We start from the raw sequence: 26,105 nt of genomic DNA on the forward strand, positions 1-26,105 counted from the left end.
GCAAGCACTGAGGGAGTTCAGTTTGAGCACTAACCTATTAATGTTTGAATTCTTACCAGAAATATTAAATAGAAGCAACTGGAAAATTAATTCTCTCAGAATTTTCAAAACAACAGTGCTGCTATCCTGAAATACAATCCCACTCTGCTAGAGAAGTGATGCTTCTCACTCAGGGAAGACATACATCAAGCTTTGTGAACCCCAGTTCCTAGCTATATAGTTTGAGACATCATTTGTCAATTTTTGCAGGAGAAATCATACCTGAGCTAAGCACAAGATGAGACAAACCAATATGGAGTGACACTTCTTACGCAATACTCAAGTCTTTTGTTACTACTCTTCTTCCTTAGCTCCACAGGACATAAGGAATTGAAAGCAAGCACAGTCAAGCTGAGAGTTTTCGTAACTCAGTACTAGAATTTGTAATTAGATCAATCACACATCTAGAGCCTTTCCTTGCTGTCTGCATGGCTTACTTTCACTTAAACAAGATAGGAAGAGAACTAGATCATGTAATATTTTCCATTACCATTCCATTTCCAGTTTTGTGCAGGCACTGCCACACTAGAAGTGTGTGGAAGCAGCATTTATCTCCCAGCTTATGGGAACTGACCGAGTCAGCTAATATGTCCCATTTAAAAAAAAAAAAGTAACAAAACACGTAAGTCAGAACTATTTACTCGATTACTGCAAACAGGAAAAAAAAACAAAACCAAAAACACACCAGCAGTTAGAACCATTCTCCTTACAGAGCTTTTTCCTCTCTCCCTTGCTCTGAAGTTGGTACCTGTGTTTTACATGCAGTACATTATGAAATCTCATCCTGGTTTTCATGTTGGGTTATCACTGGTGACCCATAACACAGCTGAGTACATTCTGTTAAAACTTTGTTCACCTGACCCTGTATTCTCACCTGTCAAGTAGGGATCAACTCTTTCATCCTCCAGTTTGTCCAGATGTGCAATCACCTTAAACCAGCACTAAGCCTGTGAAACACTGCAGGACTTTCTCCCTCCAGACAACTGTAAGACAGTCATCTCTTACTGGGAAAGTACCCTTCAGAGAAACAGCTTACATCAGAGATTAGCTTTTCCATCCAAATCCCTAGTTTGCCACAACAGCAGCACAGCATGCTCTCACACAAAGAACCATCTATGACAAGCCAATCATTTACTGCTGCTTTGAGTTTTGCACCCACGCAAGTACTGAAGACATGCAAGTGCACATATAACCTACATCATAAGAAGTAGGAGGAAAGACTCAAAGGGAGCACTAAGGTATCCTCATGTGACAATTTCATCAGTAACCTGGGTGTGGTAAATACAGGGAGTTTGCTCTTCAGGCACTGTATAATTCACAGCAGGATGACAGAGGTAGAAAGGGTAAAGCATCTGCCATAAAAAAAAAAAAAAAAACAACAGAACAAGATAACCTTCAGAAGGAAGATTTAAACAACAGCTTCAGTGGGGTCTGGACCCAAATGCCTTTCATCACATCCACAATTCACAGCACTGACTGTTCATAATGCAGTTTTATTTTTTTTTTTCCTTTGTACAAAAACAAATATAAAATTTAAATCCAATAGAAAGTGTATACTAGCAATCTAGCAATGACAAGTTTACATTACATTAAGACAGGACAACGCGATGTGTATCTAACATCACATTAGTTTTAAAACTCTCAGTGATACATGCACTATGTAAAATAAAAACTGCTAGAACTTTAATCTATTTCTACCAAGAACACCCAAGTATCAAGATACTCAAGAATCAGAAGTAATCTTGATAGGGCTATCTACAAATTAGACCTTTTCCACACACAAGAAGAAACCAACATTAATAGAAATGTTTAACATTCTTTGTTAAAATCCTCTCACAAAAGCCATACATAAAATTCTTAGTAGATACAGAAAAAGCTCAAAAGTTTGTTAGCATGGGTAACCATTCAGTAGTTCAGAGAATCTTTTAGACATTTCAAAAGACATACTGTAGTTTTCAATCTGTATTTTTCCCCACAAAGCCAGAACTACGTTGACTCTCATTTCAAAACCTAGTCAGTGGTTAACACTAGTTCTTGAGTGAAGTCAGAGTAGCATACAAAATATTTAACAGAATAGGGGTGCATCACATGAATCTGTTTACTTCTTGAAGAAAATCTTCCACATTCAAGGTTTGTTTATTTGTCCCATAAACAAGATTGTACCTGAGGGAATGAAATGGAAACAAGAGTTACCACAGTCTGCAAATACAGTGAAATTTTTCCATGAAAGCATGGAATACACAGAGCACAGTTGAGTCACATCATCACGATCTTGTCTAGTCTCCCCCAAGTCTGTTAGCTCCGAGTAGATAGCAGAAAAGTGTATGTTTGGATAGGTAGCTGGCTCACATTTCTGGAGACACACTTTTTCTGATGGTCTGTAGAACCAGGGAACTGCTGCCAGGAGCCTAATTCCTCCCAACATGCTGGCAGCTGCATCTTGTTCCCCCATAACCAGCGTATCTATCGTGCACATGTCACTACAAGAAGTGGATGTCTAACTCAATAATTGTGTCAGCTCTGCTTTAAGACTCAACCCATGCTGTAGCAGACTGTGACCACTATGTACACTCAAATTAGTTCACAGTAGGCCAGTGCTACATTCCAGATTCCTGATGTCCCTATTGCTATACTTGGCCCTATCACTATTTTACAGTCTATCAGAAAGTTGGCCCCTATTCAACTAAATTCATTATCAGTAAACAGAGTTATTTCCTTCCCCTTATGACTATTAAAAATTGTGTTCTTTCTTACCCATAAACTTGTCACACCAGTTTACAGCCAATACTTATTCTCCGTACTGAGTTGTATTCCAAATAAGATAACCAATGTTAAAGGTATTAAGAGAATACTGGGAGTACATTTTAAAATAATTATCTCTTGCCCTCCCTCTGACACATACACACGGCAACAACTTTCAAGTAATCTAGACTTCCCCTAGCTGGGAATTTTGTCTGTTGCAGTTTTTAAGCAAAATAAAGTACATACAAGTACTGCTTACCTGTAGGATTGTGCCGGATGAAGAATACAAATGGTCTGTCTACTATGAACCAAGGAGGGGATGATCTGGCTATTAAAATTGCAGCTTGCAAAAAAGACAAGGTTTGAAGTTAGGCTAAGAAAGTACCATAACACAGAAGGTACTCTAGTGAAGTAAAACTTCCTGGTGTGTACTAGAACTTTGCACAGGTGGAGATGAATGGCTAAAATCCACTTGAATCTTTAAAGAAGCACAAGTCACATTTTATTCCCATAGGAACCAAAAAAAACTAAAAATACAACAAAGCCCACAGAAGGTGGAAGGATGTCTCCTGTCATCATATGTAAAGGATACAGCAGCTTACTCTTCTTCACCACCTGGATAGCAACAAACTCTATACTGGTGGTCAAAGCATGAATTATTAGAAAATTCTTTTCCAGAAAAAACACTTTTTTCCAGAAAAAAGTAAGCCTGTTTATACTTCCTAGAGGACACTGATGCTCTGATCAATATTAGAAAGTAATGTTCCGAAGAAGTTGCATAAAGCCATCAAGAAATTTAATCTGAAGTACGTACTTTCCTACAAAGATATTGAAATAGGCTGTCTTTACTTAGTGATATAGCCTGTTAATCCAGTTTTCCTGACTCTGCCATTTTATCAGTAATAGTTACTTACTTGTTGCTGCAGAAGCTTTGGTTCCATCTTCACTAACTTCAATTTTTGTCTTCTGCAAAACATGAGATACATGTAGACCTTCTGTTCCTGAAAAAAAAGTTAAAAAAAACTAAAAAAATCTTGAAGCTAGCATGGCAAATATCAGAAGCTGCTATAATTCTGCTCAGATCCTGATTCTGCTGTGAAGAATGTTGGATGCACTCACTAAGCCTATAATCACAAACCAAATAAAAGCTATTTACTCTTCACTTTTCTCCATTTACTAGGCTTTGTTTTTATTGTCTGAAGTACACACTTGCATTTTTAGTTTTAGCAAGGATGAGCGAATTCAGTTTTTTGTTTTGCTGGTTGTGGGTATTTTTCCCTCGTCTTTTTTTTTTTTTTTTTAATCTGAATTTAAGTCACCCTCCCATTTATCTCAATGTTGAGAGCCAGGGTGGGGGAAAGCACTTAGCAAGACACTTCACTTTCACTGAAACAGGAATCTGTTCTCCAAATCAGGTAAGCAAGCACAATGCAAGCTTTTTTGTAGCATCCCCGTAGAAACTTATGAAAAATGCGATGGATATGGAGAACAGAGATAAGATGACATTTTGTCAAGCTCACAACTCTTATGTCTACATCCTATTTTCTGACATGATGTATTTAATTCTGGTTTGGTCCAGTCCACTAAGCTATGTATTTAGTCCACTTGTTTCCTGCTGCTTAAGAAAATTCAAATTATTAAATACATACTGTGTGGAAAATATTGCCATTTTATCTTCAGTAAAGATCTAAAGTATTGTTTTAAGTCCTGCCATGGATTTTAGACAATTCTGAAGACGTCCAGATTGTAATAAAGTCTTAACTTGCAGCATGATTTATTGCTATAATGCAAGGCAAGAGGAAAAAAAGACACTACAGCATTCAATAGAAGCAAGAAGCCATGCTTGGCTGGGTGTAAGCCAGAGCTTTGCTCCAGTGTCATGGTAACATTTATCCAAGACAAAACAGACAATTACACTGGTAAAACAACACTTTATTCAGTGCCAGAAACTATGAATAAAGGCCAGCAAAAATTCAGTAAAATAACTTACTTGTTATTTTTGCAAAGTTTGATTTTGACTCATCAAACATATCTGTAATACCAAGTGCTTTCAGAGGGTCCTTTAAGTCTGTTTCTGCTACTGCTGTAAATCTAATTAGAAGAAACAAAAGAATGCATTGGTATTATGTGAGAAAGTTGCCTTAAGCACCATGTTCCTCTCCTGTCAGAGGATGTTCATGTATAATGACTCCAAAACACTCCCTGAAGGAGAAACAGATGACACTAGTACTTACTTGGGCAAAATAACCTGCACTCTTTTGGCTACCATGGTTGTCATCCAGCTTCCTATTGTCTTTGTGCTGATGTGTGGAATGATAGCGGAGAGTGGTGTTGCATTTTCCGTAGGCAAAGCAATCAGCATGCTTATCATTTCTCCGTGGTACGGCAACTCAATTATGTTATACCACAGCTCATTTGGAGTACTCGTAGTACCTAAAAAAGAATAGAGATGAGCCATAATTCCCCTCAGCCTTAAGACTGTTTTATTTTCAGATACCTGCTGCTATTGGATTCCACCAGGAAACCTTTTCCCACATCTCAAAAACTGATTCTAGCATCACAGACTGCCTGCCTTCCAGCTAGACAGTCCTTCAAGTAGTAATATGGGTAGAGATGCTACCTTGACAAAACGTATAATTTGGATAATATGAAGCATACAATATTTGTATTTGATCTGCATGTTGTTTCCCAGTCAAGTCCTATCATCTTGGACTTATTCAGCTACACAAGAAATCATCAGGTCTGTAAATCAGCTGGGATCTAATTCAGATCTCATTTCTAGCAGAGCTGATTGAGCATTGAGAAGCAAAGAATAAGAAAAGGAGCAGATCATTCCAAACTGAAGAGGTCTCGCAGACAAACCTTCTCCTTCAAGTGATTAAAGCACCTCCTGTTTGAAGTAGTCAGCTGAATTTACTTGCTGAATAGGAATCTCATTAGGAAGGAGTTTTAAGTCCTTCAAAGTAGAGGAGAGCAGCTATTTCGATGTAGTGGAGAAGACCAATTGGATGAGTGAGAACACAACACATCCAAGTTACAGCAAGTGTTAGGAAGACTGGCTTCAAGGAGCCCTCTGTAAGTTCCCTTTGGTTACTGTGGAGCTTTTGGCATGTGACATCTTACAGGATGTTCCAGGGAAAACCTGTCAGTCTAACTACAGACAGGGTTTCTGGGAAAGGTTTAGGATAGCAGTAAGAACTTTCCTTTTTCTTCATGTAAGTTTGCACTTGTCAGACAAAACTGAAAATTGAGATTTGCATTAGAAATTTAATCTTTTTGCAAGAACATGCAAAGTTTTGACAAAGTCTGTATTGCTAGAAAGCTAGCAGCATTACATTTATTAGGCTGTAATTGTGTTAAGCTTTGCAGTTTATCTCCTTTTAGTCTGAGAGCCACTGTCATAATATGACCTAAAGATCAAAATATTGTTGCAGAAGTCTCCACACGAAAGTGACAAATGGTAACCTTTCCAGCCATCAAGTACTACTTTTCTTGTCTGCCGCACGCTACCATCATTGCCACTGAAACATATGAAACAGGAGATTTCATCTTCACAATCAAGTGATAGCGTTTAAAGATGCACAAGTTGTTTACGAAGTTTGAGAAGTCTTAAACTCAGATCTCCTCTTGCTCCTTTCTAGATTAATAGCATTTCTAAACTAAGTTTATATCTACATAATTAAGTCTTTAACCAGCATCAACAGAAGAATGAAAAAACCCTTTCAGATAGTCTTGCTAAAATCTGTTTCTGGTTATAACTCCCTTCAAACTCCACAAATAAATAAGCGGGGAGCCTACTCTGGTATATACACATGTTCCCCAAATCACATTTAAGTAGCTAAAATATAGAATTACACGTACTCCAATGCATAGGCGATTTTTGAAGTTACAGCCTTTTACTTCAACACAAACCTATTAGTATTACCTGAACAGTGCTAAGAATAAAATTAGACATTTAAATGCTCATCAGCGGGTCTTTCCTGTTTACTCTTTTGCATTTAATAGCCAGTTACATTCTCAAGCCTGTTCCTGAATACATACATAGCATATTAAGTTCCAGACATCAGAAGCAATGGAAAATGTTCTTTCATCAGAGCCTTAATTTTTGACCAATACCCATACACCTACATGCTGAAGCTCTGAGGTACACCGTTAGTTGTATCAAGATACATACATCAGCTCCGAGCTTCTCATATAGAATTCAGGCCAAACGTATTGAACTATTGTCCTGTGACTCAATTTGAAGTTGAAGAACATGTGCTCCTCTGGCTCCCTCAGAACTGTTGATTGTACAAAGTTCCATTTCTTTATTATACTGTGACACAGACTAATTCTATTCCAATCTTTTATTTACAGCTCATTAGCAGATAAGCCTCAAGTTTCTGTTGGCAGTCCTCCTTCATTCTCATCTCTTAAAAAATTCTTCCTGCAAGGCTTAGGAAACATGCAAGGTTCTTAATTTCAGTACTTCATGTTTTGCACTTTTTTGAAAAGCAGGATAAGGCAAGTACTTTGTTAGAGTGCTCGACTTAGAGCAACCTTTCATGCAACCTCACCCATACCTTACCAGTACAAGATGCTTTCATAACCACACAAAGTCTCCAGTATCAGTCACAATAAGTATATCAGCACACTCTTCAGTTTGAAAGAAAAGAGCAAAGTTTTACCACCCCTTCTGGGGTATTCAGTGAGAGTTACTGAACTTACCGCAGCGGAAGATTGATAACTGGGACAACATGGGAACTTGGTAGACCTTCCCATCAGCTCCGTGAAATGGCCGTTTCTTTGTGTTTTCGGGTCGAAATCGTGATTTCCATAAGCCCTTGAAATATACAGCATTTACTAGAACCAGTCTGGTTAAACTGTCAATATCATCTGGAGCTACAACTTGATCAATCATACCTAAAAGAAAAAAAGAAAGGTAAGTATTTGTTTTCATAACATTAGTCAATTTTCATAAAGACAGTTTTTTCCACATTTTACTTTAAACCCTTTGAATATCTGTCAATGTGTCAGCTACTCATTGTAGAAGATTTGAGATCCATGCAGTCAGTCTTGCTTTTTGGTAAAAAAAAAAAAAAAAGTAATACTTTGGGATACCTAAAAAACAAGCAGCATACCTAGCTAACCAATGAACTGATGGGCCTTACCTTTTTCAGCTTGTGATCAGATCTAAGATTCCAACTAAGGAGGTCATAGCAATAATAGTTTTAACTGAAGCACTTCCCCCTTTCACACGCAGCTTGTAACACTGCTATGCAAAACTGGTGACATGGTAGAGAAAGAATCTGACGGCCCTGTTTCACATATGGCACATCCAACATCATTAGCAACATACTCCTCACATCCAGTTTTAACTCCATGAAATACCAAGCACGTAATCCACTAGACTATGACCCTGTTGCAGAGCACCATCTCTGCCTTCTGTACATCTAAACTTGACAAATGGACAGCAGCACACTTGAACCGTGAGGAGTTCTGTCAAGGCAGTGTTAATTAAAAACCTTCTAAACATTACTCCTAATAACAGTGACATATCTTGCAAAAATTTAGGATACTAAGTGCAAAAGCTGAACTGCCCTACAATTTTTTATTTTAAAGTCTGATGTACTGAGTTACTTTCAAGCTTTTTTCCTCCCTCTTCCCCTCATATCTGACAACACTTAGCTTCAGGAGAACACGGCTTGGGTTTCCTGCAGATTAAACATTATTAACAGCAGAAGCTTTTCAGTCCCAGAGGGAACAGGCATGCACACAAATCACACAAGTACCCCTGCTAGGGCACTGCGACTACTGATCACTGGCAAACAAACTCTAAAACACACCATACAGGCCAGCTTTTAGATCGTTTCCAACCGCAAGGCAGTCTTCTCCCTCTCTGTTTTACTCCACTGTTTCCAATCAGATCTGAGAGGTCTGATGCCATTCATGCACAGAAAATACTGGCTAATACTCACCCCTTGTTTCATTTTTCACCCACTGGTTGATGGAATCACAGGCTGTATTTGGGTCCTCAAAGTCCACGCTCTTGACACTGCACTGAAACACTTCTTTGTTCCTTGTAACAAAAGGCACTTCCATTTTAAAGCCACTCTTTGCAAATACTGCATTAGCAATTGTAACAATGTCTTTATTCTTTTTTGAGACTATGAGCCTGTTTATCTTCTTTAACGCCTTACCAACTCCTAGTTGGAAAGAACAGCAAGTTTAATTTAGAACAAGATGACAAACAAACAATTACTTTATATGCAACTATTAATGACATGAGAGTCAGACATTAAGGTGCTGGGGTAGCAAAATACCAATTCTCAGAAGGCTTCCAAAATACACATTCCTGAGCTCTTGCCTGAAGAGTGCTACTATTTCCCAGGAAATCTTACATTCACTGTGATGCCTATTCCTTGTCTAGCAGCATGCACAGAATGCTCCAGACAATACTAAGGATAAATACTGGGGTTCAATTCTTATCATGGAACTATTTCTACAGAAGATGCTGTGTCAAAACATGTCACACCGTACAAAAACCACAACCTGTAAGCTATACAGCAATGACAAAAAAGTCCAAGGCTCATAGCTGACAAATATAGGTTGTCTTGAACCTCATAGCACAGAGCTTAAGTTGCCTCACCATTCTCCCTCTCCATTTACTACAGAACAAAGGAAATCACCAAGATTTCTATATCAGGTTCAAGTCCATACTTAGGCTAGGACATAGTCCTTAAGGAAACTAAATTTGCTACAAGCATAAGTCAGTCTTTCAATATGAGCTGGTCTTTAAAGAAGAAAAAAAGCAAAGCAGTATAAGCTCCAATATCTATAGTCAAGGCCTTTAGGATATGAAAGCAGCTCATATTGAGTGCTTGTTAGCTCCTTCACTGCACACAAGAGAATGCACATGGCAGCACAGAAGAACTGCTATGTTCATCACACTCAGTTCTCCATGTTGTTATAGCTTATGAATAAGCATTTGTCTACACAGGGAAGACACTGCCAGACAAGAAACTTAATGTTCAACCACTGTATTGGACAGGATACTTGAGTGGCTGTTTTCACAGCAGTTATTAAAGAGTTCCCTCTGTTTCCCAATACAATTTAGCAGGAACAATTCCAGACTATTTCCCTATGTAGACGAACTTAAGAGAAGAGCTATAAAGGGAATAAATTAGTTGAGTTATTCTCTTAGTTGCTTATAGGAAAAAGCCTCAGATGGCTTTGCTGTTTATAGCATCATGAATGCTTTAGCATTACCGTTTGTACGAAGTTCTACATGTTCACTCTCCAATATTACGGGCAAATTCTTTTGGAGAACATACCATAACAGAGGTTCTCAAACTGTATTCTGTGGACCACTGGTGGTCCACGGAGCACTTGCTGGTGGTCCGGGGAGAGCTGGCTGGTCTCATGATGCTGGCTCTCCTCCTTGCTTCCAGCTGCTAAATTGCATTAAAAGACAGCTAAAGATTGATTAAATACTTTCCAACTATTACCTTTCCGAAGCAGTTGCTGTAGTTGCCAAAGAACTGTAAGGCATCTTGAACAAAAGCAGGAGGTCTGTGCAAACAGACAGGTAGCATTCCATACCAAATCTCTATAGCAAGATAGAGGCTACCTTCTGAGAAGTTTGAGAACCTCTGTGTCTCACAGAGAGGATTAGAAAGTATGTAAGCCAAATAAAACCAGATGATATGATGTATCAAAATTTCATGATTTGAGCATTAAGCTGCTCCCAGAGTTGATTATCTCATGAAGAGATTTCAAATCTACAACAAGTAAGAGCTTAAGTTGACAAGTCATTTTGCTGTGCTTTAAACCAAAACAGCAAAGCAAATGAAGACATGTTATACAACAATACTAAAGATTTTAAAATGCACTTACCTCTTGGAGGGTTTTCTGCTCCTGGAAGGAAGACAGAATGCTGGTACTAAGTTGTTAACTTTTGCTGGCAAATACTCACACAAATACTCAGCATGCAAAGTAAAGCAGCAAGAACTTTCAGCCTACACCCTCTAGATGGGCAGGCATTGGCAGAGGAATACAAACACAGGTGCATGCAGTGTCAGGAACAGACAAGCAGAAATGTCTGTTTCAAGAAGGTTTCAGACAACTGTGGTTTCAAGGATCCTGATAGCAGAAACAAATGAGCAAATCTGAAGAGCATCAGAGTGAAAGTATCAATTATATGATTAGACTTTGCACTGGTTTTAATATAAAAATATCCTAATGCCCTTTTATCTAAAGAGTCACACATTCAGGGCTGTTCAGTCCAGCCTCTCTGAGCACTTTTAGGAGAGCAGTTTGCAAAGATGAATAATTCTAGCCAGGGCCTTGAAATCATCAGCAAAGCTACTTACAAGCTAGTTAAAGTGTATGTAGATGTCTACACTGATTGTCAATTAAGTACAAACATGTCCATTTTCTGCTTCAGTGAACCAAGTTAACTGGTTCATGTCTAGCAGACTTTGACAGCTGTCTCAAAACAGAATATTGATTCTGACCAAACATCAGAAAACCTACAGCCCTCAAGAAACCCCTCCTACCCGAAGAACCTTAGGAATCACTTACCATTTACACTATATCTCATCATAGTTGTCAGCTGCTTCTTTGTCTTGCCATCAGCACCCAGCTGCAACACTCCCAGCACTGATGCTATTCCATGAGGAGAAACTACTACATTGTCCTGAGGCTTAGCTTTCACTATCTGATTGAAGACTTGGATTCCAACATCAGAGCTAAGCTCCTCCAGAGGATAAAAATTGAACTGGGAACACACAGATGTTAAAGTCCCAAGAAGAAAGAGAAGTGAGAAGTGCCAGTTCATGATTTCTGGTTGGAAATCACCTGCAAGAGAACAAGACGAGAAAGATTAAGTCAGCCTTCAAAAATATATGTTTTGGTGTTTTGTTTTTTTTTTTCCCCAGCTTATTTATTTGACAAGTCTTAATTGGCAAGCTTTGCACATGCTTCATACACTATTCACAAACTTCTAACAGCAGGACTCACACCCACACCTGCATGTGGGGTGTGGGGATCTCCAGAAGCAGAGACAACCACAAAATAGCCAGATGTTAGTGACTATATAACAGGACAAAAGCCACCAGACCAGGAAACACCCACTACCTCTCCTTCAAATTCTGTTAGCTTTATATTTCAGACAAATGGAAGCTCAGTATTCTGTTCAAACTGGCCAACAGGACAAATTATTGCTAAAAGCAGTGCTATGATTCTCACCCAGTGCACTGATACAGTTCACAGATCATTTTCTGCAGTGAACAGAAGCATATATACATATGCAAACAGACCTGTTGTGGGAATTTGCACCTGCCTAGAATAATGAAAGTGAGCTGCATAATCAGCATTTTTCATGATGAGTAACATAGAAGGAAGAGTCTCAGACTGTAAAATGCAGGGTTAAGTTGGGATTTTAGCTTGTATTTATTCACGTATGAAAATCTAGCAGCTATTAATGCAGAAAGAAGATCTATTCAAAATGGGGCCAATCTTCATCTTCGGAGCTCAATACTTAACAAAACAGCACAGTTACTCCCACAATGCCATAGAAACTGAGGCACAGGCGGCAGCAGCAATTTGTTCAGGACCTCTCAGCATCTGATTAGAGAACCAAGCCCAAATCCTGAACACACTAGGTAATGTTTACCTACTAGGTTTGATTTCCTCTTCATGGATATGTATTCAATCCCATTTAGTTAGTGCAAAAAAAATTACTTAAAGCAATAGTCATGCAGTAATCTTTTCCACGAAATCAGGCTCTCGCTAATCTTTGAGAAGTTCGGTCACAGCATAAAGTCAAGCACATGGGCGTCCGTTTACAGGCCAGCAAGTGAGCCAGCAGCAATTGAGCATGCTGAGATGCTAGTCTTCCAGATGCACTGACAAGCCAAGGGGCAACCCAGCTGAGGGCTAAAAAAGCTGCAGAAAGTATACAACTGACTCAAATATCATTTGCATACCACTTGCAAAAGCTAAGAATAGGCCTCTCCTCCCCTTCAGCCTTCTGATAATCACCACACTTTCTCTTCTGGCTTAAGCCACCCTAGAGCAGGAGGCCAGCAGCAGCTCATTACCCAGCTGAGAGCACTGCACGGTTTCCACAGCCTGCCTCCCACTCCCGAGCAGGGCGCAACGCAGCAGGGAGCTCTGCCATGGCAGCCTACCTACGCTGCAAGCTCACGCCACACCAGAGTGCCTGGTTACCAGAAAACCAGCTGGTGTTTCTATAGATTCACTTAATCATCTTTTAATAGCATGTACTTTCACTGTGCTAAAAGGGTTGAAAGCAGCAAATACAGCATTTCCACTTTCTTCTGCACCACTTCAGGGGAGGCACTCCGCTTACTCAAGCTTGCTCCTACAGCGCAGAGTAACTCAAAACAGGAGCAGAGCCGAGCTGTGTCTCTCCCACAGCCCAACAGTGATGGTATCGCCGCCACCAGAGGAGCCAGTCTGACCAATTCAAGTCAATTAAGAAAAAGTAAGGAGGACAGGTTAACAGTCTGCCCTCTAATTAGGTCTGTCCCATCAACTTCTAATCCTCCTCTATCCCCCAAGCGCTTTGGGGGTCACAGAGGTACAGTTCCTTCCAAAGGAGCCCCATGCCAGCCACTGACTGACAAAATACAACTTACTCTGAAAACTAACCTTTGAAAGGATCTGAGCAGCTGCAGCAGATAAGATGCACAAGAAGAAAATCCAAGTACAACCTGGCCCCAAAGCAGCCTGCCCAGTCGCCTGCTAGGCCTGTCCTGGGCTTCTTCACTACTGGAGCAGGAAGACACCATGGGAAAAGGAATTTGTACTTTTTTCTCATGTTAAGGAATACTATTCATAATTATTTGATACTAATACTTACAACCTACCTGTCACCACCATTTGGTTTTCTCTCTCTCCAAGCAGCAGGTACACTGAAACAGCAGTGCTGCCTTGCATGAAGCACTGTCTCAGAACTCAGAGAAGGCAGGTTTGGGTTTTAAGGATTTCAACGCCATGCTGACCATCTTTTGCCTACCAGGAACCCAAGTGGTATTTTAAGCAAATATCCTTAACCCCAGTATTAATCAGACTTCTATCCTTACCCAGTATCTCAGCAAAAAAAGATAAATCTATTAGAGATTCTTAGAGCATACCTCCCCTTGACACCTTACATTGCAGAGCATGCTACAAGGGCAAAGAACAATGCTACAACTATGAAACTAAGCTGTTTTATTGTTATTTATGTACTGCATCTGCATAAGCCTGGTTAAAATCAGACACTTCTTTCCTCTGCCTTTAAGCTAATGTAGTACATTGTGGGTGCCATGGCTTTTTTGTTTGTTTGTTTGTTTTTGAAAGCCCTGGCCAGATTCAGGAATGGCAGACACCAGCAGCCATGTATTTTCTCTCAGAGAGCATGTGAAGCCCTGTCAGAATAACATGACTGCTTCCAAAGCAAAAATAAAATTCAGCAGCTGTGACCAAATGCAAAAGCCATACCCTCCTGCACCTGGCTTCCCCAGACACTACAGGGCTCACCCAATCTCTCCCTCCTGCTATGGTCAGTCTCTGTTTGAGAGCACAGTCTCTAGTAGACACCTAATAAATAAGTGAAACCAAGTTCTACAGTATTCCAAGCACAGAAAAAACTAAAAGCACTTTTCAGTATTACTTATAGAGCGGTTGATTCTTGGCTCTGCTATGCCCATTGCGTGGCCTAACCAGCTCCTGGAGGAGCTAATTTCATCTTAGAGCAAAAGCGGCATTCATACGTTATTAATGCTCCTCACATGGATTTTAGTAAATTCAACTTTTATGCAGTTCGGTAACAAGAAATGCATTTCCATATCCTGAAAGAAAGAACCAGCTTAACCACAGTGCAAGGAGGAAAAAAAAGCCAGAGAGGATGTAGGACGTGTAGGATGAAAACAGTTGACCTGCTGTACCGAATATCTACAAGCTTTCAACAAGCTTTCATCACTGAATCTAAAAACTTGGCAATAGCTAAAATCAGAATTTAGGTGTTGCCCATGACAAGATGGTTTTGGTGTTTGTTTTATGGGTTCTCTTGGTGGAATGGGATATCTCCTATAGTATGATACCTTTGGAAAAAAGATGCAGAAGGTGGTTTTTGGGACCTTGGTTTTAGAAACTATTCTCAATTTCTATGAGATAGAGAGAGAGCTGCTGCATTAGCAAGATTGCATTGCAATTCATATGGGCAACACTAAAGTGCCAGGACTTCAGAGCCATAGGTGCCTTGTGGCTTTTCTGCTTTAACAGAAGGCATGTGGTGCTGAGAAGGAGGGTACATGCTAGCTGGGGGTGTGATTAGTCCTGTATGTAGTCTGTGGCATGTGGTAAAACACAAGGACTTCAGTTGGACTCAGTGATCCTTATGGGTCCCTTCCAACTAGAGATATTCTGTGATTAAATGAATACCAGCAACTCTGTTGCTTCACCTCCCTTACCAAGGAACACAACCCTGAGTCCTGTATGCCATGCTAAATGCAGAGTTACTGCATCGGACCACCAAGCCTAGTTTACGGCACCGCATATTTTCAGACAAGCAGTTCAGTCAGGTGAACAGTTATTAGTAAGGAGGAAGAGGAACACCAGTGTCATATCTGTCATAGAGTAATGCAAAGCTACCGGTGCAGATGAGATGTCTTCAGGCTACCAGTCCTGAAGGAACACAGCCTCTAGCCTGTAATGCACTCTCACTAGGCTCAACCATTTAGATCATCCACATAATGCACGGTTCAGCTTCGGCTGAAGCATTTTCATCAGTAAAGAATATGATGCTTCCAGCCTGCACTCACAGAATGCTTCATGCAAAAGTACATTAGTAGACTGTTTCAAGTGAGTACAGAAAAGCATTTGGTGGAGCTGAGAGAAGTTACACAGTCAGCCCTGAGCACAAAAAGCCACTGCGTGTGGAGATCCTCCTACAGGAATTAGGTTATGAAGGACTCCATCTTCAGAGAACCAGACTGGGCTGTTGCTGATCTGCACATAGATTGCTAGTGCTCGTGTAGTGTACATAGTGCTGCACCTACAGCACTAAGTACAACAGTATGTTAGAATCCTACATGATATCTCAAAGCATTTATTTTGAGCCATCACTTCAGCAGCAATAAAATAACCCATAAGGCTCCTTCTCTCAGCTGCAAGCTGGATTCTGCAGTTTCTTAAAGACTTACCAGGCATAAAGAAGTTTAGACACTGGACTTTATTTCTTTGAATAATTGACATTAAAATAGCAGCAAGTGCAGCTAAAGATAAATTAGTGCCCCAAAAAAGCAGTCTTTCAGCACTACAGATTTCACTGTATTGAGCCCCAAATAGCTCAAACTCCACCTGGACCAAACATCTGGGGGCTTCTCAAAACCTGAGGTGTTGGTGTCTCCCTGTCAGTGTCATCTGTACTACTAATTTTAAAAGTCTCATTTCAGCTGCAATGTGAGCAGAAAGTAGCTTCACTTGCTGCATTTAACATACTCTCTCCAGCAGGACTGAATAAATACTCAAGGAAATCTATTAACAGTCTTTTAAAGAGTCAGCTAAGCATACAGGAATTGCTTCTCCAAAGCAACAAGACCACTCTGATTGCAGTGGGAAGGTCACATGCCAGGTCTTGTTTTTCAAGAGATGCACACTTGGCAGCATATTAGGAAACTCAAGCTTTCCCTCTCCCCCTCACAGGTGTTTGCAACTCCTCTTCTGCTTAAGCCTTTTATCTCAAAGCCCTTAACTTAGAGTCCTCTCCTAATATGCTGCTTGGCCACTCCTAAATATGCTTTTGGATTCAGAGCAGCAGGACCCACATCCTGAATGGAGGCAAGTTCAGAAATGCATCGTTCACAGCACAAAACAGACAAGCCAAACCAGAAACATTCCATCTTCCTGCAGGTTTTCTGATACCTCCTGAAGTTTGGCTCTCTCCTGTTTAAACTCTTTACAGTGCTAGCTGCTTTAAGAGGTGGAAAGAAAAAAGCAAAAAGCACCACAGCCCCCTACATATATACAAAAATAAAACCCACAATGTCTCAGCATGTTAAGTACAAAAAAAACCAACAACACAAAACAGATGTTTATTACTCAGCACTCAGAAAGCTTAATACATGCAGAGCTTTACAAAGAAGGGATGATTCCTAATTTTTAAACACTTTTAAACAGTTCAGTACTTACATTGCTCCAAAGAGGAGTAAGTTACTGTCAACACGGAGATAAACATGCCTTGTACACTGAGATAAGCTGGAAGGCTTTGTTGTTTTTTAAAGACACATTTTGCATGTTAAGATATTGGTTTGACTTCAGGTGCTACAGTCCCCTTTGCATTTGTGCAGAGTTGACAGTGCTGGTTCTGAGACTCTCCTGAACTTAATCTTCTCTGCAATTTCTAATTCTCCCAGTTCATTTGTCCATTTGTTTCAAAATGGATCGTCTCCATCTGGAAAGCCTCCCTCCTAGCTTCGTCCAACCAACCTCCTCTGCCAAGGGGAATTTCCCAGTGGAGCTCCAACTTGTAAAACTGGCTGGCCCCAGATATGAACCATCTCTTTGTCCAAGCAGAGTTCCCACATGAACAAAAAGATTTAATGACTCTTCATGAAAAGTCCTGACCAATGCTTCCTGGGAGTTTCAGTTTAGCAGGAAGGACAGACAGACAAGCTTTACTTCAAGATTTCCAAAACCTCATAGCTAGCATCTCCAGGAGTTCATAAACCAGACAGATGCTTGTGAGAAAAAAAGTCTTCTACAACATTTACATTACAGTGTTTCGCAAAGACCACATTTCACATGGTACAGTAAATTCAATAGAGATAGCTTTTGACCTCACCATTCAGCTGTAACCATACCACAGCACACTGCTCAAATTCTAAAATTTGCTTTTACTTCTATTTATGTACTGATGGAAAAAGCCTAATTGAGCCTAGCTTCATGAAGCAAACACTATTCCCTGACAGCACAAGGCAGGGGGCTTACTGAGATGATTCTGGAATTTGCAACACTGCCACAACTTTCAAAGTCTACCTGCATTCTCTCATTACGGTACAGTCATTAATGCTGGAAAAGACTGCCAAGATCACCCAGTCCAGCCATCCACCTACCACCAACACTGCCCACTAAAATGCATCCCTCAGTGCCACATCTACACACTTCTTGAGCACCTCCAGGAATGGTGACACCACCACTTCTTTGGGCAGGCTGTACTAAGTTTCTACATGGCACTTTCATATAGAAAGATGAAACTCCAGAGCCTTCTCTAAGGTCCACTGTCAAGTTTTACAGAATCAAGAAGATTAAACAGAATTGTTTTTAATTTACTGGTGTCCCTTTATTAAAGAAGTGGTTTTGTTGATCTCAAGTTCTTTATGCAACACTGCTATTTTACCATAATGAAGAAACAGCAAGGGATAGGCAGCCCATCATGACTAATGCTGCAGAACCAGTTTTCTAAAAACCACACAGCTCAGTCCTGTTTCACAATATGGCAGCTAGGCTGCAACCCACCGCTTTGGATTTATCTCAGTAGAGAGACTGACAGTTCAGCGATTGAAGTATTTGCCTACAACTTAACAGCAGGTTCATAACCCAGGTTTTCCCTTGAGTTTTTGTAGAAGAAGGCGGCCTCATGGAACCACAGCTCCTACATTTACTGTACATTAATAACACTTGCTATGCAAGCACAGGCTCATTAAGAGCCCAAGGCAAACCTACAGGTCTGTAAGTTCCCATTAATAAGGTACAAGTTATCTACTCTTTGATAATGGGCTGTGCAAGTACAGATTCATGGAGCAACTCCACAAGATTTAGGACTAACAATGGCTGGTATCTTACCAAGTCGGTTTTCTCACCACCACCAAGTTAACCCTTACCACTATTATAGCATGGGACCTTCTCCTCCTTGAAGAGCACTGAAGGGAAACCAAGTACTTTTACTCATTTCCACTTGATACAGGGATTCCTCTGACATCAGGATTCACTCCCACCTCTACAATCCTGCGCAACAAACTGAAACCTGCATCTTCACTCAAGGTAAGTTTTTATCTGCTAGCCAGTGACAGGTGCCCTGTCCTGCACAGACCTGGAGGAGCAGAAAGCCTGGGTGAGAGCAGCTCCACAGCCACTGAGAGCACCTACAGCTGACTGACTACTGAGAGCTCCTCAGTGCACGCTCTTCAGAAGGCTTACAATACTAACAGCAGCAATCATAACATTCAGCCCTAGAAGAAGGCAGGCAAAGAATAAAGGAAGCTCAAGGCATAGAATTGAGTTCTCAAACCAAGTTGTTACATACTAGATTAAGCAAATACTTGCCTTCAGATTCTATACCTTTTAGGTTTAGTTTACAGAATACTCATTTCTTACCTACTAAACAGCATCGTAACAACCCTAGTTCTTCTCATTCCACACTGTACAGTTAGGTCTCTGGTTTTACAGCACAACTGGAAATGGCATCTTCTGTGTAGCAATAATACTTCCATACCCATGGGAAAATGAGAGATGGCAGGACATGAGCCATGTGCTGTCTAGCTGAAGCATATGCATACAGTAACAGACATGTCCAAATGGTGACATGACTGGATTTCAACATTCCAAGGGAACTTTAAAAGAGGGGAAAAAAAAAAAAAAAAACAGCAAATACTTGAAATAATGCAGATAATTTTAAGTCTTTTTTTGCCCTCCTGCAAAAGGTATAACCATGGTAATAATAGCGCTAGTAGTTGTACAAAATTACATATTTGTATTTTATTTCACCATAAAAGTAAACTGGAACAACTCCAGTATCCTCTGTTTGTCCCAAGAACCTCTGTATGATCATTAGAAGCATATAACCAAGACCTCAAATATGGAGGCCTTTGTATCTAGGGAAAGCTACCATAATTCCAACAAAATACTTGAGAGAAAACAATGTCCTATTTACAGTGCTTGTTGTAGAACTGGAGAGTGACAGCAGACAAGCCTTTTATTTACTAATCATCTTCTACAGTGTTTATGATCAAATGAATTTATAAACCTTATTTATTACCTGGTATGCCAGTTTGGAACATAATTCTTAAAGTGTAATTTAATCAGAGATGAAAGTACTTAAGATTAAAAAGCTGATTGATTACTTAAACCTAGGACAGCTTCACAGACTCAGATTCACAGAAACATCAATTAATAGTTTTTCCAGTAGCCATTTCTCAGCTATTTCAGAACTAGCTTAAAGTTACCATAGTCTTAATGCTGCACAAAAATGACAGGGATATCTACATTTTTCTTTGCAGCACTCAGATTAACTTATACTCATCTTTTCCCCCTCCCTAGCTTTAGAAGCGGCACCAGCCAAGTAAAAGGCATCAGAAATCACTGGTGCTGTGAGGCTGTGGGAATTTGCATCTTGTAAGGACGCAGAATGAGGCACCATGCCAGGAGCCCCAACCATGCTCCTCTGTCATCTGCAGGACGATCGACATTAGCCAGTTACTGAGAACCAAAAACTATGCAGAAGAATATACTTGCAAAAACATGTTTTTTTCATTAATCTGACCTCCCTTCTGATTAATCCCACTGGCTTCACTACAGTTTCTGGAAAGGCAAGACCCAAACTTCCGCAGATGAAAAAAAGAATCAGATATGAACGATGCACAAGAGCCCTGCCAGAACAGACCACGACCCGCTATGTTAAATGCCTGATTCAGCTCAGACTAGGAGCTCGTAGGCTGGGCTGTGAACTGCGCTCACAGAGAAGCCTCCACACAGCCTATCACTATTTCTGAAATGCAGATGACAAACCTCAGCAGAGGAAGTAGGCAATTAGCTGGGACAAGCAGCCTCTTAAACCGAACTGCCAGAGCAGCTGGAGGCCTCAGGCTTGCTTCATTGCTGAAAAAGCTACATAAGATACACAAGCTATTCCTCCAATATGAAGGTATACAGCGAGACTGAGACGTATAACTAGAGAAACTTCTACATGTGATTTAGATAGCTTCTTCACATTCTTTAACAAACAACAGAAGAAAAACCACTCAGTTCTCTTAGTTTTGTACCTTTAACATGTCAGAGCCAAGGAAAAGCCTCTCCTCTCCTACCTAAAACAGCAAAATTGAAGTCCCACCACCTTTGGCCGGGCACTTGCAGTTCATACCAGGTGACACAGTTGTCTCACAAGCAGTGAGGACCATCAGTAAGCAGAACAAGAATGTTCTTCTGCAGGAATAGGTGTCTCAAGTTCAAGTTGTTAACTAAGAAAAGAATTAGAGGAGAAAACAAAGCTTGGCCAAAGCTACATGAACCTCTATCACCTGTACATTGGCTGACCTAAGAGATTCTGATGTATGAGCATTTCTCAGTACTGCTTCTAGAGACCCCTGTGTGACTTACTGCAGCTCACAACCCAGTAGCTCATACCTGCATGCTGAGGCCACTGCACCCACACCACCTTTAGCAGGGCCTTCAACTCAGAACTCAGTGGCAATCCAATGTGGTGCCCCTCCATAGCTGTTCTCATAAGGACAAGATGGGAAAACCCCCCAATCTAAAGCCAAGGAGGAGAGAGAGCGGGAGGCTGCCTGAGGCTCACGGTTTAAACCAACGGCTGACCATGGTCAGCAAGACAGATTTCCGCCTTCAGGATATCTATTTACACAAGGAATATCCTTTCATACTTAACCAACCTGTGGCATATTTATCAGATACCAGCATAAGCTACCTTCCAGTTTCACCCTGGAAATATAAACCAAAGCATCTCTCTGGCTATTCAACGTGAACAGTGGACAACTGTTGCCAAATATTTCCAAGACTCATGTGGTTTTACAGATACTGCTCAGGAAGAGGTGCTAAAGGACCATTCATTTCAGTTGGCATTTAAGTGCCTTAAGGCCAGAACAACCAACTCCAGCAACTATGTCTCAGATCAGCATTTTCACATCCTCTTCCAGTGCATTGTCCACAGGCTCCTACTTCAGCAGTGACCCCAGGAGCTGGTACAAGCATTCATGTAGTTGAGCTTTTAGTACCAACATGGTTCACAGAAGAGCACAGGACATCTTTCCAGAGTACAGGACATCTTTCCAGAGCACATCAGCCTGAACATTTGTGCAGCTACAGCTGTGAGATGGAATCACCTGTATTTTTCCATCTTTGTTTCCTTCCACCCCATCATTTTAACCATCACAGAGGGGATCCACCTGAACATACATCTAGTTGAATGTTTTCAGCCTTGTCACAATTCCGTATCTACAAACTGTTCACTTTAAGGTAACTTCCTATATTTTCAAGATTCTCTAACTTAGTGTTAACCTTTAACCTCTTTGGTAGAAGAGAAGCTATTCCATACTGCTTACCCTCCACAGCAGGAAAGGAGGTGGCAATTCTAAATATCACCCTGCTTACTCACTAGTTGTTTACAGTTAATACAGGTACACTGATTTACATTGTACTTAAACATTAGTACTTTGCTATAAAATATGATTTGTAAGTATGCTACAGGTCATTAGTAGGATGCCCAGAGGCATGCAAAGATGACTGTATTCAGCAGTACTTTACAGATTAGCAATGATTCATCCATCTTTTCCCTGTCTTCCCACGTGTAAAGTTCCTCAGCTCTGAAGAGTGGCATAAGATAGCTAACAGACCAACTAACTGTAAGTGTCTGGTTCATTAGGGCAATTTCCCTGATTAATATTAAGAAAAACATCCTTCTCATGCACAGTCATGATTAAGCAATTCAAGCTGCTCAGACAACCCTGATTTCAGGTTCAAGAAAAAAAAAAAAAAATCAAAAAAGCTTTCACAGAGCCTCACTTTCCACAAACACTGCAGTTGCCTGGCAAGGATCAAAAGCTGTGCCCAGCTGCACAAGCCCAGAAGACAGAGCACACCTTCCTCCAACAGAAATCCAGCCCAAGCTCCCCCTAAATGGCTCCCTTACTGCAGAAGTACGCAATTTACATACATCTCCATTTTAAATCCTAGCAATGAGGTGAGGGAGGTATTCTGATCCACCTATATATGCATGCACCGCTAATCTAGTTGGGAAAAAATGCAACACCCTGGCTTTGCTCTTGGCCATTTCCCTGCCTGGCAGTATGCTTGTTAAGAAGCTTTAGGACTAGAACCGATTCCTGGTGGCACAGCATAGAGACCCGCACTGAAGGTCCGTATGGCTCCAAGATGTGCTTGCTTCCCTGTTGTCAATGACAACACCAAACAGGAGCTTCAGCACTTCTGTATGCACCTTTAAACAAAACCCACTGCAGATTCCTGCTTATTTTGGGACTGATGTGAGTTTATTACCTCTCCTGCAAGGGATACAGTGAGCTATTACAGGCAGTTCTGTAGCGATGCGCACATCACCACCTCCTGCAGCAGTCTCTGTAACACCCAGACACGGGTAGCAGCAGCAGGAGTAACTTCCAGACACAGCTTCTCAGCATCTTACGAGCACAGGCAAAACTTGCTGACAGCTCATCCAGCACACAACGTGCCCGCAATCCTAAAGGCACCACAGCTTGGTAGTCATTGCACAAAGTTCACATCTGTGCCAAACAGCTGCTGTTCTCACAGGTTTAGTCACACACCACAAAGCACCAGAACTCCACGCTAGCACATCTTACACCTATTTGAACTCATCTGCCCAATCACCCTGCTCTCCTATTGCACTGGTTGTCACCTCGCACACTTTCAGGACTCAGCAGATCACCCCACGAGCGCACAGCTGCTTCTCACACCGTGGCTTCTCCCATTTCCAAGGAGTGCAGTGGTGCCACTGCCCACACATACGTGTGCTTTATGAACAGGCACGGTGAGGGCTGGTTCCTAATGAATTCCTGCGAGGAGCAGGGAGTAAGACGTCAGTAAGCACTCACACATGAGAAAGGCAGGGGAGAGGAGGAAGTCATTTTTCAGCGCAGTTTAAGAGTCAGCCTCCCAGGTTTCTCTTTCAGGAAGTTGCCCAAGAATGCAATTAAAACCACAAGAACTAAACCATGTTTCAGAAAGACATGCAGGCATGGGAAAAGGAGGGGGAGGGTAGGGGGAGTGACTGTTCAAGGCATCTAATCCACAGGCAGGTATTCATGGGTTTTAAAAGAAAAATCCGGCATTTGCGTTTAACCTGTCTGCACACCGGTGGTCTCTCCAAAGGTTTTGCTTCTACGTGAAGACCCTATTGCACGTCATAGCACAGAGACAAGGCAACGAGCACCATTTTAAAACGGAGAGAAAAGGCTCTCCCGCACCGTGCTTTCTGCTCCAAGACCCCTCAGAGCCGGGCGCAGCCAGCACAGTCCCTCCTCACTCAGGGCAGGGCGAGGAGCTCCAGCCCAGCTCACAGCTGGTGCCACCGGCATCACCTCAGCCCCGTGCCATTAACAGGAATTCGCCCACCCCTTCGTACCCAAACCGCAGCGGCTACGCATCCTTCTCCCACACTTCTCCGTCGCTCTGTATCTCAGGAAGCCTTCAGCTGCCAGCACAGCTCCGAGCCGCTCTCCCAGCAGCAGGACGGCAGCTCCGGGCAGCCGCCACACGGTTCGGGCCGGGACGGCACTGCCCCGCTCCGCGAGGAACCGGGGCGGCCCCGCGCACCCTGGGCTCGGCTCAACGGCGCTGCTGAGCGCGGAGCTCCCTGCCCGCACGGGCAGCGGGACAGGCACGGAAACTCCTCGCTCGCACCGAACGGCCCCGGATGGCGCCCACGCAGCTGCAGCGGGAAATTTATGCACGTAGGTCGCCGGAGAAGCGGCGCCGAGCCCCGGCTGTCAGCAGCGCGTGGAGAAACTCTGCTCTCCCCGTGCACGGTCCCCCTCTCCCCGCGCCGCCCGGCGTCCCCCCAGCCCGCCTTCCGCCGGGGCAGCGCTAACGGCCCCTCTGTACAGCTCTCTGCTCGGGCCCGGCCTCGCCCCCGCGCTCACCTCCCTCGGAGCTCCCAGCCCGCTCCCGTCACGGCCACCCGTATACAGCGCCGGTCGGTCGGAACGCGGCGGCGCCCGGTGTTTATAGGGCCCGCGGCCCGCCCCGCCCCGCCCGCCCCTCCGCCTCGGGGCAGAGCCGCCCGCGGAGCGCGTGGGGAAGTGCCGCCCGGCCCTGCGCCGCTTCGCTGGACTGCAAGGAGAGCGGCGTGGCCTGCGCGGCCCCGGCGCCCGTGGCAGCGGGGCGACGTAGGGCTCCGTGGCGGCACGGCCGCCTGCGTGCCCTCGCCATGGGCTCTGCCCCGCTGCATAGGATAGCAGGAGGCTCCCAAAGGGCCCCGTAGTGATACCATCGTCTCACGATGTCCCTTCCTGGCGTTTCAGCCAGGAGGCAGCGTGATGAGACAGAAGTCTTGTCTTGGGAAAGCACATGTGAATCTTAACGCTGTCTGATAGCCTCAGGCTCCTCAGCTGAGAGCGAAAGTTGGAATTTCCACTGCTCATACCCAAACTGTGCTATCATCAATCCCAAAGAAACAGGAGATCCACTGGTCTGACAGAGTACAGCACTTTCTTGTTAAGTCATCCTTTCTGAGTTCATTCTCCAAAAAATTTCACATGCACAGCACAGTCCAGCTTTGAAGAAACAGGACAAGTATGTAATAAACCACATTTTTTCCCTCAGGAGTTTGGACTCCTCAGCACGAAGGAAAAAAACATCTTCTGGCATGAGCTGCAGCAGCAGCAGTTGGTGGTGTTTGAGTTTCCCAGTACCTGGTGTCCACCGAGATGGCCATGGAGAGCCCTCGCACAGTGCAGAATGCTGGCGGGCAGGACAGGGAAGGCAGGCAGGATGGGGAGGTGGCCAGGAGCTTTGCCACAGGGAGGGGAACTTGGGACAAGGCCCTGGCACTAGCAGGCAGGCTGTCCAGGAATGCTTTCTTCACAGGCAGTGCCATCAGAGATGGATATTTCTTAGGCTTTTAATACAGCAGTCACTTGCCATTTACTAATTAGCTCCTTTTTGCTATTTTCATTTTAAAATGTCCTCTTTTTCTTTTTCCAAAATGCTTAATTTCTGCAAGAGCTGAATAGTGCTGAATTTCAAAAAGAAAACAAACGATGAAAAAACCCATGTGCATGATAGTTATGCTTTTAGGAGGAGTGACCTCTGAGTATCTATATTCTCTCATGGACAAACAGAGAAAGATATGTACTGTGTCAGATCTCTTGCTTGACTGCTTAACATCATGATGACCATATGGAGAAATGTTACTGACTGGTCTGAGGAACCTCTTGTACTCTTGGTACAATCTGGCTTATAGAATGGAAGCAGAAGAGCCAACTCATGACTAGCCAGCTGCCCCATTCTGGGGCAAGAATCCTGGCTCCAATAGGAAGGGCTGAAGACCTAAGCCAACATCCAACCCACAG

The 26,105-nt window shown here is 42.4% G+C and overlaps 1 protein-coding gene across 5 annotated transcripts; it reads right to left on the minus strand.

Moving 5' to 3' along the window:
- Window positions 1-1,512: 1,512 nt before the first annotated feature.
- Window positions 1,513-24,814, minus strand: SERPINE2 (serpin family E member 2). 5 transcript variants are annotated; one of them, XM_085233321.1, is made up of 11 exons: window positions 24,675-24,814; window positions 11,344-11,619; window positions 10,657-10,677; window positions 10,095-10,214; window positions 8,739-8,966; window positions 7,489-7,683; window positions 5,016-5,214; window positions 4,772-4,872; window positions 3,696-3,782; window positions 3,041-3,124; window positions 1,513-2,202 (listed from the first exon to the last, which is right to left on the minus strand). In XM_085233321.1, exons 2-11 carry the CDS (start codon window positions 11,597-11,599, stop codon window positions 2,165-2,167), a joined length of 1,329 nt encoding a protein of 442 aa, XP_085089447.1. In that variant the 5' UTR covers window positions 11,600-11,619; window positions 24,675-24,814; the 3' UTR covers window positions 1,513-2,164. The 5 variants fall into 5 exon arrangements, with proteins under 5 accessions (XP_085089447.1, XP_085089448.1, XP_085089446.1 ...); XM_085233322.1 differs by lacking the exon at window positions 10,095-10,214; XM_085233320.1 differs by lacking the exon at window positions 24,675-24,814 and having other exon boundaries at window positions 10,095-10,211.
- Between the last annotated feature and the right edge of the window lie 1,291 nt (window positions 24,815-26,105).

The sequence above is a fragment of the Meleagris gallopavo genome, chromosome 11, assembly GCF_905368555.1.
Source record: "Meleagris gallopavo chromosome 11, MGAL_WU_HG_1.1, whole genome shotgun sequence".
NCBI lineage: Eukaryota > Metazoa > Chordata > Aves > Galliformes > Phasianidae > Meleagris > Meleagris gallopavo.

What these genes read in the sequence shown, in the direction of transcription:
- SERPINE2 (XM_085233321.1), bottom strand. Translation starts at nt 11,599, where the DNA reads ATGAACTGGCACTTCTCACTTCTCTTTCTTCTTGGGACTTTAACATCT. An exon ending in GTGCAGGTTATTTTGCCCAA is followed by an intron (nt 4,873 to 5,015) that starts GTAAGTACTAGT and finishes TCTTCTAATTAG; the next exon opens with ATTTACAGCAGTAGCAGAAA. An exon ending in CAAAGCTTCTGCAGCAACAA is followed by an intron (nt 3,125 to 3,695) that starts GTAAGTAACTAT and finishes CTTTTTTGCAAG; the next exon opens with CTGCAATTTTAATAGCCAGA.